The 14,941-nt window shown below is 35.0% G+C and overlaps 1 protein-coding gene across 1 annotated transcript; it reads right to left on the bottom strand.

The window, feature by feature from the left end:
* Positions 1-8,797: 8,797 nt before the first annotated feature.
* LOC131069027 (protein NDL1) lies at positions 8,798-14,654 on the bottom strand. The gene is made up of 11 exons (XM_058004324.2): positions 13,802-14,654; positions 12,796-12,895; positions 11,821-11,918; positions 11,542-11,630; positions 11,372-11,432; positions 11,105-11,191; positions 10,924-11,001; positions 10,730-10,786; positions 10,547-10,602; positions 9,702-9,837; positions 8,798-9,596 (listed from the first exon to the last, which is right to left on the bottom strand). The coding sequence occupies exons 1-11, from the start codon at positions 13,859-13,861 to the stop codon at positions 9,363-9,365; spliced, it is 1,056 nt and encodes a 351-aa protein (XP_057860307.1). The 5' UTR covers positions 13,862-14,654; the 3' UTR covers positions 8,798-9,362.
* Positions 14,655-14,941: the final 287 nt, after the last annotated feature.

The following is a 14,941-nucleotide window of genomic DNA, read 5'->3' as shown; positions in this document are numbered from 1 at the left end:
TTAGGGTTCACTTTTATTGGCAAATTAATATTTTCTTAATTTGGTTTATTTTTGTTAGGATATGTGACATTAACCTTGCATCCCTATGGCATTCATGTGTCTCCACATTACTTGGAAAGTGTTTTAGGGGATGTGAAAGGAAAAACATTTAATATTTGTTTCTTATGGCAAATTAAAATTGCATTTCAAAGAGGTGAACATGTCTCAATGGAAGTTACACAACATAATAGATAAACATCCATCTTAGGCATCCACTTTTGGAAGATGAAAGGTCAATCTTTGTGTGCCCAAGATTGGGAGTTGTTTGGTTGATCATTTGTGTGCCATCAAGGAAAGAGAATCGAGGAGTTCTAGTTCTTATTGGCTATGAGTTAGGCACCCATGTGAGAAGCCATGTGAAGGAAATTAATATTTTATTATGTCCATAGGCTGCCCATTATTCTAGGCATGGGCTTTTGCATGTGGCCTCTTACCTCTTATTTTAGGTTACTATTGTGGTTTTCCCTCCCACAAGTTTTTATAAACTGGAGATATGGTAGCTTTTTGTGATTCATTTGCAAGTATCCAAGTGCTATCCAGTTGATTAGAGAATTGAAGTGAAGTGTATTATTATACAAATATCATTTTTAACTACAAATAACATACTTGTCCTCTTTCTAATGTGGATTTTTTTTCTCGAAAGGGTTTCTCCACATAAATATAAAGTCTCATTTGGTTTTGAAATGCTATGAAAATGAAGGTTAGCATAAACCAATAGGAAATCATGTTAGTAAGAGCTTTCAACCATAAGCAAAACATGAAGACAAATCCATCCAAATCATTATCAAAGAAGATTAGTAACACAAGAAGCTAATTAGAAAATAAACAAAATGAAACATGAATACTACTCCCTCATGATGCTTCCTATGCCATGGCTCTTCCTTGTCCTCCTTCTCTCCAAGATCCTGCTGTTATGTGAAGTATGCCCTCAACTTGGGCACTAGCGCAAAAGAGGATGTCAAATGGAGGATGGGAGATGGTTGATTATGTCAATTGTTGAATGAGGATGCAAATGAAGTATTTGAGGCTAAATAGAAATTCCAACTAGTGGAAGAGCTAAAGCATAATACAAAGGGCTTCCTACAAAACATTCAAGTTCTAAGAAAAGTAACAATGCATGGATAACTCTTGTGTGTGTGACCTCCAACAATGAAGGAAATGAGCCTTATTTATAGAGAAAATGGGCAAATGAAGGGTTGAGATTGAGTTGATTGAGGAAGGGTTAGGATTGCTTGAGGAAGTGTTGATCATCAATCCATGTGCTCCCCTTCAAGACAATCACATGTTGACAAGTGTCAACAACGGAAGGCTTGAGAGGAGAGGATGACAAAGCATTAAATTCTTGAAGAGACATGATGGTTACCATGGATGGTTAGGTATGGTTAGGTTAATGGATAAAACTTTTATCCAAGGGGTAAGGAATGTGCAAGGGTTAAAGGGTTGGATTGGTCAAAACCTTTAAGGCTTGAGGGGACTTGAGGGTTACCATGGATGGTTGGGTTAAGGAATAAGCATTTAACCAAGGGTTGGGGGAATGTGCAAGGGTTAAAGGTGGGTTAGGTTGGTCAAAGACCCATGTGGGTTAGCTTGTGGAAGGGAGAAGGATTTTAATGCTTTGTAAGAGCCTTAAATGTTTTGAAAAGTGGCTCTTCCCTAATCCCTTAGTTTAGACATGATTAGGAGAAGGGTTAATGTGCAACTTGCATTTTCTAGAAAGTGCAAGTGGGTGAGGGATTTAAGAAGTTAAATAAATATTTATTTATTTAAATGTCAGAGATGGGATTTAAATAAATGTTAATTTATTTAAATGCAAGAGGAGGGTTAATTAAACAAATATGCTTTATTTATTTAATTAATTGTCTAAATTTGGCTAAGAGAATTAAATCAAATAAATTGAATAATTTATTTAATTAATAGGAGAAGAGGGTTAAGATGAATTCATTAAATATTAATTTAATTATTTTTTGAAAAAGGAGAAAGGATTAATTAAATGTGAGTTTAATTAATAATTGGATGAATGGTAATTAAACAAATATAAAATTCATTAAATTAGGTGGACAGAAATAGGTGTCTACAGGTTCAAAACTAATTTTTGTATTATTATTGAATGTGCAATCACATTTAAAAATCTTATTTAGTAATCTTATTTTTAGATATGCAATCACATTTAAAAATCTTATTTTTAGATGTGCAATAACTTGCATAAGTTGGCATTGTAGCTTTTCTTTACCTTGTTTTAAACATTTGGTATTAGAGCTAATAATTCTCTTGAGAGGGGGACACCTTTTCTCTTTAAGTGTTGAAGGTTTTTTTAACTACAATGGAAGATTTTTCTTTGTGAGTTTTGCATATTTGTGAAGAGGATTGTAAACCATGGCCATTACCTCTCACCAAGATATTGAGAAATCAATGGCACTAGCTATGAAATGTGAAAATTTAAGATGGGGGATCTCCTAGAGAGAGAGAGGGGGGGGGGGTTTATTGTTAGTTTCACAAGAAACAAATCCATCTACAATGTTTGATGAAGAGTGGAAGATGTTGGACAAGAAGATATGGGGAACCATTTGGTTGTGTCTTATAGATTTTGTTCTCTTGAATGTCTCCATAAAAGTTGAAGAAGAGGATAGCTGATATTTATCAAAATAAAATTAAAAAATGATACATTAAATCTCAAAAGATGATCATATTTTTTAAAGATGAAATATGGTTATTCAATTGCAGATTGTTTAAATACATTTAACTTGATTAAAATTTAGCTTGCATTAGTAGATGTTAAGCAAGAAGATGAAGATAATTGTATCATGTTTCTTTGTTATTTGCCCAAATCTTGGAAAAATCTAATTATTGCCATAAGTAGTTGTAATGTAAAGCCAAAGATAGATAACATCATTGCAATACATATTTCAGAAGAGATGAGGAGAAATCATATGAATGTTGGCTCCCAAGATGCCTTGCATGTGTGGGTTAGGTCTAAAGAGAAAGGCTCAAAAGAGAATAAAAGAGGGATAAGTCTAAAGGATGCTCTAAAACCCCTCGAAAGAGATAAGTGTTGGAATTGTGGTAAAAGAGGGCATGTGAAGGAGTGTAAGAATAAGAAAAATAATGTTGATTCATCCATGATAAATTTCTCCAAGCATATGTAGATTTACATTAATGAATAAGCATTATGTATGAGTTGGTGTATAGAGGTGCACAGACATTGTCATTATAATCTTCCACTACTTAAGTTCTTCACACTTGCACAACTACTAAAACTTGATATATTCATCTTCATAATGTTTGAGGGAGTAGAGTTCCTCCTACAAAGTTCTTAGACATTCTGGGTCACAATCAGCTAGTAATCCCCATTGCATTGTGCACTAAGTGATTGCCACTATAAGGATGTTAAAATGGACATTTTTAGCACTATGAAGGAAAGTTTCTCAATGTTGATGAAGTGTTGATGAAGAAGTATATTAAGTTGTTGAATAAATATCCAACTTTAAGGCATCAATTTTTGCTTCAAAATATTAATGTATAGATTACTTGAACTTTGAAAGAATTGTGATGTTATTTATTACTTTAAGTAGGGAGAGGGCCCTGATCCCTTAAACAAAATAGTAGTTCAGAACATCAACCTAGAGAAACAACCAAACGACCCAGAAAATAGCCTCTAGCAAGAGACAAGTTGTACTACCAAAGACCCCCATTAGAACCCTCCCGTATACAAGCAAAGCCAACATGATCAGACATAATAACTAGCTAAAGATGTTGCATGAGAACAAGTTTGAGGGATATTGTGGTGATGGTCTGAGTTGGTTAATGATATTATAAAATTATCTAAAGAGTTCTTGGTGTTGTGTTTCCAAGGTAGAATTGAGCATTCTTTGAATGTCTATTAAGACTATACCACTCTTTATTTTCAACCATTTTCTTTATTTTTATGTTATTATGAATTGTTAAAAATTAAATTAGACATACCACTCCTTTAGATGTGTCTTTACAAAAAAAAAATTTAAAAAGGCTTACCGATGTTTTGAATTCCAAGCAATTTAGAAACATTTGATTTGTAGAAATATTTTTGTAGACATACAATGAAAATGAGAAAATGTGCGCACAGAGATAAGGTGTGAATTTGTACATTCCTATCTAATTCTACATAATACATATTAGTACCGCCAACACCGTCCAAATAGATGCTAGCAAGAATCGAACACATGGACATGTGACATTTGTGGATGGGATGATGACAAATGTCAAACCTATATGGTTTTATATCCTATGACATAGACACCACCAAATGTGTGTTTAGTGTCAAAATTCATACATATTTGGTATCATATCTTGTGACAAATGCATACAACTATACAACAAACATTGTGATGTGCATGTTACATGAACTAGGTAATGAAATGAATGCATGAGATTTTACTAAATCAGTCAGTCCCCCACATTGATCATGCAGATAACCATGTCTCCACTAAATGCTGATCATATCTTTGACATTAGAACTCTCCATGGCCAAAAAAGTCCAAGAATGCTATGTTTTTTTATCAAATCTTTGAAAAAAGTCCAACAATGCTATGTTTTAAATTAAGTAAAAAAGTGTTTAAATAATAACTTTGGCAAAAAATTTGCCAACTCTAGATTCACACTAGTTCCAAAAAGCGAGGTTGGAAACAGTGTTTTCAATTTCATTGATAGCCTCCAATATCTATGTGATGTGCACGCTTCTTCACATGTCGTTTTCGTTTATCTATGCCACCAGTTTTGGCAGATGACACGGCGTTAATTTGACACAACTATTCATTCATTCATTCCGCATTTAATTTCTCGTCATTCCAAATGCATCATCATCATCCACGTGTAATTGATAAAACCAATTGCAACGCGTTTTGCTTTATCCTTTTACCCTGTCGGTGCGCGACACGTGTCAATGTGCCCGCGCATTTGCGGAAATTGTTGGCCGTTTCAGATTCTGTAATTTCTTAAGTTTGGAAGCTTGCTTTTCTAAAAGAAATTTGTTTAATTGAAAAAACTAACTCATCATCCTTATGTTGGATATTTGAATTTATTTTATTTAGATATTAATGTTCACTGCAGGTTAAGAATTGCTCAAAGGATTAAAGAGGATTATTGTTGTTAATTGATTGTCTTGTATTATAGAGAGTGTTCAATGATTCTTCATAAGGTAATAAACGAAAGAGGGAAGCCAAAAAAAAATTGAAGATATTAATAAAGGGGATTTGAATTGTGTTATTTTAATCTTGTGGTTTGTAAGATTTCAATTTTGAGTATTTTTTATTTGGTCAATGAGTTTGACTCAAAAATTATATTGTTGAATTTTTTATTAAAATATTATAATTTTACACTTTGAAAAATGTCTTCCACTTGTTAGTTTAAATTTAATCATTGCATTATTAAACAAAGTTATATATTTAATTGCCATATATTGAAAAAGCTTTTATACAATAGCAGTTTTAGAAGATTGATACATTTTATATTAGATAGAGTATCTAAATGTAAAGTATTCTTCATTTTGTGTGTTAGAAAACTCCTAGAAATTCATTAAAGGCAAATTCAAAACCCAAAATTTTAGAAAGGAATGTGAAATAGGATGGCAATATTTCCTTCATACACTTCACAAATGAAATAAAAAATAAATAAATAAATAAAACAAATTGTCAAAAAAAAAAATAGTAATCTTTGCATGACTTTACATTAATAGATTATATCAAGATACCTTCAGAGTGGCATTAAATGTTGTGTCAAAATTACAATTAAAAAATGATTCATAAGTAAATAAAAATAAAGTAAACAATTTAAAATAATATAAAATTATTTTGAATTAAATAGCTCTACTTTTAGATGATCAACTTTTAGAGGGATAATATTCTAGTAGCATAGGGGAAGAGCACCATTCACTCCTTGCTCACCGACCCTTCAATTACTAATTTTAAAGAAACCAAAACAAATAAGTTCATAAATAAATTTCACATGTACCAATTGTTAAGTCTGAAGGCCAACAGACACTTCTATTTTTCCCTCCAAGTGCTGACTCTTCAGCTTATGCGTATATGATATGTTTATATATGTTGCTGCTGTGTGATTGTAGACATTCTTCTTGATATAATAAAATGTTCCTCTGCTCAGTATGGATGTAGCCATATTTTGGTGAACCACGATAAATACTAGTGTCAATTTGTTTTGTGTATTTTGTTCTGGTTTTTTGTTTCTGTTTTTGTTCTGGTTTTTTGTTTCTGTTTTTGTTCTTCCATACTTTACAATTGGTATCAGAGCAGGTTAAAGCTGCTGATTGGAATTTGGTAATTGAATTCCTGAGAAATGGAAGAAGCTAAAATCGAGAAGTTCTCTGGTCAAAACTTCGGCTTGTGGAAAGTGCAGATGGAGTCCTTGCTGATAAAGCAAGACCTCTCACTTGCTCTTGAAGGGAAAGCGAAGAAGCCATCCACAATGGTTGATGAAGACTGGGAAAAATTAGACAAAAAGGCTAGAGCAACAATTTTTCTTTCACTGTCCAATAATGTCCTTTTTAATGTCACAGCTGAATCTACAACGAAAGAAGTTTGGGACAGGCTTACATCTATGTATGCTATGACTTCAGCTACGAATAAAGTATTCATCGTGAAGAAGTTATATAAACTCAAGATGAAAGGAGGAGGTATCATGGCGAATCATATCAATGAATTCAACACTTTGATCAGTCAAGCGAAATCTATAGGAATGACACAAGACGATGAGAACAAAGCAGTTCTCTTGTTATGCTCATTACCAAGCAGCTGGGATGGAGTTGTAACAGTTGTAAGCACTTCGGTATCCAGCAAGAACAAGTTGGTCTTTGATGATGTCGCGGCTACTCTTCTCAACGAAGATATGAGAAGAAAGAACGATGAGGGGTCATCTGGTGAAGCTCTTACGGTGGTGAATACCGAGAAGGGAGGAAGGAGTCATAACAGAGGCAGAAATCATCATCATAGACAATCAAAATCTGATAAGAGGTCAAAATCAAGAGGCAGATTTGGTTGCCGGTACAAGTAAGAGGATTGTTTCTGAGTTGAAGGCAAATACTCCAATAGTGGTGGGCTATAAGTACGAATAAAATTGCACAATTCCTCCAATTAAAGTCGACAAATTCTATTTTATTCGTACTCATAGCCCACCACTATTGGAGTATTTGTGTATAAGTATTGACAATTTTTGAGGTGGTTGTAGTGCAGTTAAATAGCATATCAAGACAACCCAAAAAAAACCATAGTTAAGCTTAAGTTGCATATCGAGGCAACCCAAAAAAAATTCGTCACCATCCAATATGAATCTGTCTGTGCTCAAAGTTAGCTATAATGACTATAACAGCTACCAGTACGCTTCCTCTACCCACAAAATCAGCATCCTTGTTTTAGCAAATTGAAAAAATAAGAATATAAACGTCCCTTAGTAATTGCAAGGGAATGGATGAAAATAAACCATTTCAATGGTAACTATTTAATAAATAAAAAACCGATGGAATACGGTTAACATTTTACACGGAAGTACTATTTTTGCATGATATGCTTGGTCAAATTGCTCTCTATTCGTATGATAATTTGAATATTGATAAAGGAGGGTATTTATATTTTTTACTTGACAATATTCAGGTGCCTCTTACATAATAAGAGTATGAAGTAATCTCACGTAAACCCAATCTAGATCACTGTAAAAAGATCTTGCCTTTCCTTTCCTTCAACCTTAATGGTTAAGAGTAGGTGTAAAAAAGCAGGTGGAACGAATGAGCATCTTCTTCGCTTTCTAATTGGTTCTCTTCATTTGGTAAAGAATCTCGCCTCTAAGCAAAAAATCATATGGTGTGTGATCTTTTGTCATGATTGTGTATTGTGAACTATTATTGACATGAGATCCTGAGGACTGTTAGATAGCATGAAGTTGCTGATATTGGTAAATGAGTTGTGTCACCCACCACCGGGTTTACATCATCACGAGACAAAATGTACCTAAATGATTCCAACTTAAAGACAAAGGAAAAATATTCTGAGGCCAGCAGCGATCTTGATAATTAAAGAATACATGATCTGTTTCTAGTAGAGGGACCCAAGCGCTTATGGGCACATGGCAACTTTCTTATACCCCAAAATCTAGAGAAATCCTTTATTTTTTAATTAATTTTCTGTCACTTTCAAGTGATGTGTCTTTGGAACTTCATAAATCCTTTCCAAGCAAACTTCCTTGAAGAACCTAGAACGCATATTTGACTCATTTTTATTGCTTCTGCACTAATGAGTACTAAAAACTAATATAAGTCTTTAAATAAGCTAGCAGATTGTAGAACAACAATTCCTGCCATGCGGAAGTAAACTGTTTGCCTGAATGGTAAATGTAACAAAAGGATGCAGGTGATTTTTTTTTCATTGCATGGAGGATGTAATTGCTTAGCAAGAAAGGCCACAGCACTTTCCCCAGAAGTTACTCAGAGACTCACAGACTATGGAATGAAGTAGTGATTTTCATTCAATTTACTATCATTACTAATCTTAAATTTGACAAGTATCACATTCATAAATAATTTTTTAATGCTATTTTGAACAAACTTTGCAACATCTCAGAATATATTTAAGTTTGGACAAATTCCATAGACATTGAGAATAATTTTTCAAGAATAACATATATTTGGCATGAGGACTTCACTTGTAGCCTTTGATCAAAATCCACATACAGAAATAACCCTCAATTATTGAAAATTACAGTACACGTGCCATCGCCAAAATTGAATATAATGAAATTCTTATTTATTCCGGACACAAAGATTGATCAAATCGAAATAGTACATCTTTGTTATTCTACAAATGAATGACCACAAAAATTGTTCCCCAGCCTCTACTTAGAAAATGAATACATTCTCTACATACAGTGGATACAAAGATATCTCAAATTTATCTACATAAAGGAATTGCCGCATTATATTCTAAATTTATCGACTTGTTCTCAAGCGATGAGTTGACTACACTACCCCCAAACAATGAGAGACCAGGAGCTCAGCTCATCAGTTGTCTTCTTGCCCCACAAGTCCGAAGCAAAACAAAACAGATCAAATAAGATATACCCCAAAAAAATCCCTGACAACTTCCTTGACGTTCAAATTATTTCCTTGTGACCAAAATATGTCCACAGCTTTGACAGCATACTGACAGAGGCGTGACTATCACATATCCAGGACTATCATGCATGGCTCCTTTACTGGCCGGTTATGATAGAGCTTACTGCATGTGTTTGGCAATTCCCTCTTCAATTCGGTCAGATAGAAAATGTTTCCGAGGAATCTAACATTCATTTTAATCATCAACAGCCACCCGAGTCTTGATAGGTTTTAACTTCAAGCCTAAGCTTTCTGGAGACAGCAATTCAGGTGAGATGCAAGATGGACTCAGAGGGCTGGTTGGGCTTGATCCATAGCTGGAGGATAGCTGAGGAGGCCTGTAAAAGCCATATCCCATCAGAAAATATTCAATTGGGATTAGCATCGAATGAGGCTGTTCCTCTGTCACAAGTGATCCACAAGCTTGGACCTGTAATGCAATATTTCAAACAATGTTATACATCCACAAAAGGCACTGTATAATGGCAAAACAAGATAGCTTGAGGCTAGAATTCAAGAAAAAAAATTATTGCACCTCAACCAAAGCATTGTATCTTTTGTCCATTTTTGCATTCATGTGAAGAGCTTCTTCATGAAAAGGAGAGTTCTCTCCAACAAATATGAGTGTTCTACACTGCAATTTCTTCAACATGTCAGTCAGGTCATATCTCCTGCAGGAAAAAGCAATCCAGATATAATCCTCATGTCAAAATTCCCCTTCTGTCCCCAAAAGCAACTAGAATTGTATATAAATGCCATGCTAAAATCTAACAATCTTTCCATACAACGTGGAACTGCCTAGAAAGTGCCCCTATCTTCCAGCTAATTGGAGAAAAGCATATACACGGATATAATGCATACCAGAATACACAATACCCATCCCTCAAAATAAGAGACAATGGTAATACTAACAATGAAAATCTGGAAGAATATACTTTTGACTTCAACTACAATTAGATCCTAAAATGAGAACTCAGAAGACTCACTATGATCTTGTACCCTAAAAAGTTAACAAAAACACAACCTTCTCAAATTCTAAATAACTCGGGGCCAAGAGTTTGCTCACATAAAACATTCAGCAACAAATCTGGATGATAACCTCAATAGATATTAAGTAACCATAAAAACCACATCAAAGGAGATGCCTGACTCATTATTGTAGGGATAAGAAATAGTAGGTAAATTTCCAGCAATGCAAATTTTAAGAAAACCTAACAATTGGAAAAGACCAAATTGATTTCAGGTAGAACACCACCAGCTTGCACCAAGCCTTGAACAAAATCTAACTTCAAAACAACTTCATGCAAACAGAAACAGCTTCATCTCAAATATTCTATGTTATTACTCAAATTATTACTCAAATGGCTTTTAAAGACTTACCGGCCAATCAGTTGCATAAAGCGCATAACATTATTGCTCTGCCTCTCATCCAGTAACTGCAGATAGACATCCTTTGACTGTTTAGAAAGTCTACTCCACAGAAAGAAAGTGAACATAGAAATAAACTTATAACACAGATTTTGAGATCTTTCCATTGGTGAGAAAATTTTGCTTCACACTTACTCTTCTGCAAGCCTGCACAATGTCAGACTCTGAACCTTGTATACTGCCACGCAATTCCTGTCAAATCCATGATGGCCTCAATAATGTCAATAGAAGCCAAAGGATGATAAGGGAGTGGTAAATAAAAAAGGGCAAAAATTTAGGTAATGTTATAAAAAACAATTAAATCTAGTGATAATGGATAGATAAGATACCTGACTAAAGTAACGCTGAAGCAAACTATCCTTAACAATTCCACACATCCCATAAAAGTAGAGCAAATTGATCAATACCTGCAAAACAATGTATTTCACGAGTAAACATCAAAGTTACAAACAACTTTGAAATGCAGTGACCCTAAAATAGGTGCTAGTAATAGAATTTACTAGAAGAGACCTTATTGTAAAACCATTCCGTCCAAGAAGGTGCTTGACAAAGAGGGGATATGAGTATAAGCCCAAGCACTCGTTCTCTGTATTTCAGCTACATAAAAGCAAATGACATTCCACTCAGAATGAAGGTGTATGACAAACAATGAAAAAATGAGCATAGCATGAGAACCAAATAAGAGAAATAATGAATTAAGGGTAAGCAAGAGGCAACATCTAATCACTTTATCTATTAAAAAAAAATTAACTTGAAATGTGTTAGGACTTCACTCACTGCAAACAGTGTGAGAATGTAAGCCCCTGCAGTGACACCCATACATATTACCCCTTGAAGCCTGTCAAAAACAGAGCATAAAGATAAGAATTCCAAACAGCTCATTTTTACCCTAAACCAAATTTTAAACAAAACCTACAATACATGGTAGATAAGGACTGAAAGTGTACCCAAAGTAATCAAGCACTTCAGCAACCTGCTCTGCCAGATCATCTACAGTGGGTATAGCAACATCGGAAGAAATAGCAGCCGCTCCCAACTGCAAGAACTCTTGACAAAATGTAGAAAATAACATGGCGTGAGCAAACCTTCAAGATTTAACTAATTAGCAGATGAAGTAAATAAAAAGTTGAAATTCTTTGAAGAGCAACTGTTTGAATTACGACAATTAATGCCACACATTTAGCATCTTAAACAGGCAACAGCACATTCAAAGCATCAATACGAACCTCATGCCCAGGTGCATCAATATGATATATACAGAAATTGTGGAAGAGCAGTGAAGCAGCCTCGGGGCAGAAGAAAAGACCTTGAAAACATGACATGTCTGTTCAAATATAATCGGATAGAAACCATCAGTACCATCAACAAGCAAATATCATATTGAAAGATCAATCCATGTTTCTAAGGTGAAATCTTGGAGAGAGTGTGTAACACAGCTAAATTTCAATTAACTATATGAAAAAAACATTGTATCTCGTGGCAACAACTGTTATCCACCCACTGAGTGCCACATAGCTTCTTGTAATAGCAATTTCTAATGGCACATTATAATTGATGTGTATGCAGTCCCATTGCCAATCAATCAACAGTAATCAAATTCACGAGACAACAATAAAAAAAATACAGCTTCTTTTATGGAAATCCTTACCATACGGCAAACAAAGAGTTAAATTTGTGGCGTATGCAAATTATATTCATTCAGTGTGGACACAAAAAGACCTACGTGAGAACACACATGAATGTAAGAGATGTATTCCCTAATAATGTGTGTCGAAAGAAATTTTCAAGAGTTTTGGTTTATCACCTCAAAATACAAAGATATTTATACTTCCAGTATTAACCACTGCAAAGAATTCTCTGGCTTCATCATGCAATGAGATGCCGATTTGATCATTACTTAGAATATGGCGATCCTTAAATAAACAAGGATAAGATAGACTGGAATAAAGTGAAGGTAAATTCAAACAATGGGGGCTAGTAATAAATTTTCAGTTTCATTAATTCTAATTGAACCCAGTCAAATTTGCATCATTGCCAGAAATATAAGAGACTTCACCCACAATAGCATAAAGGGCAGAGATGATATTCATATTTGGCATTAGCCAACAATAAAGGGCAAACATTTCCCAAGTTTGTGATTCATAAATAATCAGACTCTGGGTTCCACAGAACATTGAACAAAAACACTTACGAATACTCACAATTCAAGGCAACATCCGGATAAGTAATGAGCGCCGGCTTCTCCTGATCCCCACAGACAAAAACAGAGATTGGCCCATGGCTTGTCTTCACAACGTGCTCCTGAACACAAGATAAAATACCCATCCATGTCAGCAAGCAAAAAATTCCGCCTCCCTTGCAAGAGCACAAAATTAGAGCATCCACAACACACCAAACAGAATCACATTAACCAATTCCCTTAAATACCTACAAAATATCCATTAACATTTTCTATCTAAAACACTTAAGTCCACAGAATGAAAAAAAAGAATATACAGATTATGAGCTCATTTTAATATAAACACTAAAGACTACCTAGCAATATAGACAGCAGGTCCGTTTTAATAAAAACCAGAAATGAACCCATTTCTAATTAGGGATATAGACTCAGATTTGCATTATTAACTTACAAAGCACATTTACAAACTTGAACCCATAAGAACAGGCCACCCAAAACGCATTGAGCAGAGTTTTAATATAATATCTGATTCACTATACGAGCTCAAATCAATAACCCATTGAACCCATCTGCTCTCAAGCAACATTCTCTGGAATACTAGGCAGACACAAAAATCCTAAATCGAATATGCGCATTATAAAATACACAAATTCTGGCTGATATAGTCTGTGCACTAATTCATTCTCTGGATAACTACAATGCAATAAAAAGGGGGAAGATATAAAAACAAAACACCTCTGCTAAATCAAAGAAATTGGAAAAACAAAACAACTCTTCAAAATCATCCGCACACAAACCGAACCCAAAAAAATTGTCTAAACCACCAAAAATCGGTGCGAGTGGGACGAGGGGGGGTTGGGGGCGCAACTGCAAATTAGCCCTCATCCATTTCCATAAAAATCCGAATGTACCCCATTTATTAACATACACACACAATGCCATTAAGATTTGCACAATGCAGCTTTCATTCTCTGCACAATTAAACCGGATGAGAAAAAAATAATTGCAAATAAGAACCCTCATATAACCTGTCCGCCCCAAGGGATCATTTCCACATCAACAGAGACAGAGCCGCTAGAATCACCCATTGCCTCAACTTGTTCAGCCCCAGATTCCTCTTCAAAGCTCTCAAAAAAAACTTATATATATAACCTTCACAATCCGTAACAACACTGCTGACCAACCAGCTGCTGTAGTACCAATCAAGCAAAGAGAGACAATCCACTGTACCAACCGCGATGAAACCACGAATGGTACGACAGCTACAAGAGAACCTCCAAACCCACCCACAAAAGCCCTAATAATGGTGGACTTTTATTAAGGCAGGGTTTTTTGGTTTTCGATACAGCTGAGAGTGGCAGAGATAATGCAGCAACCCAGCAAGCAAGTTCAGTTCCCTAATGGAAGTACCAGGCTTGCGCAGAAGGGAGTTTAATACCCTTATCTTTATTGCTCTCAGGAAAATCTGTTTATATAAGTGCTTCCCTTTCTTCTCTTACACCACCGCAGTTAAGTAAGAATTTTTCAAAAAATACCCTTCTCGTTACGATCCCGTCGGTTGTGGAGAGAAAATAATAATTAAAATCTTCCCATATTTATCATTGGTGTTCTTGTTATTAATAAGACCGGCCTGGAGAAGCCAAGCGTTCCGGCCAAGCCAAGCCAGCAGGAAGGACATATACTTAATGTGTATATACCGATCTTACTTTTTTTTTGTTTTACTGAGCAGAAGGAATCCAAGGGGACAGAGATCATATTCCTATTTACGTACGTTGGCCTGTTTACCGCAGAAGAAAGAAGAAGAGACTGAGAATTCTGAAACCGCCCTCCAAAACCGCCGGTGATGTCAGTTGGCCGGGAAGTTCGTCATACAGCTGTTTCTCGATTGGTACCGTTACTTTTTGCTACGTGGCAATGAATTATTGGAGACAGCGGTATAATTTTTGTTTCTTAATATTTTCCCGGCCGTCAAAAATAAACGCGTTGTGATCTGTACACCGCGGAGGACGCGAGGGAAAAGCGAGGAGAGGTCAGATTGTGGTCACATGGACGCGGTTTGCTGAAATTTATAACTGGCTTCCACTAAGAACATTTCAGTAAAGGGAATTTGTATTTAAATTAAAGGTATTAATTTGTCACAATTTATTGTTTTTTATTTTGATTGTGTT

This window comes from Cryptomeria japonica, chromosome 4, assembly GCF_030272615.1.
Source record: "Cryptomeria japonica chromosome 4, Sugi_1.0, whole genome shotgun sequence".
In the NCBI taxonomy this organism is placed as follows: Eukaryota; Viridiplantae; Streptophyta; class Pinopsida; order Cupressales; family Cupressaceae; genus Cryptomeria; species Cryptomeria japonica.
The sequence above is the reverse complement of the archived record's forward strand: the minus strand, read 5'-3'. Positions and strand labels throughout refer to the sequence as shown.

Bases quoted from the DNA above. Each gene is read 5' to 3' on its own strand.
- LOC131069027 (XM_058004324.2), bottom strand. From the start codon at position 13,861: ATGGGTGATTCTAGCGGCTCTGTCTCTGTTGATGTGGAAATGATCCCT. The intron at 11,192-11,371 runs GTGAGTGAAGTC...GCTTTTATGTAG, and splicing joins ACATTCTCACACTGTTTGCA to CTGAAATACAGAGAACGAGT. The intron at 11,002-11,104 runs GTCTCTTCTAGT...ATTGTTTTGCAG, and splicing joins CGGAATGGTTTTACAATAAG to GTATTGATCAATTTGCTCTA.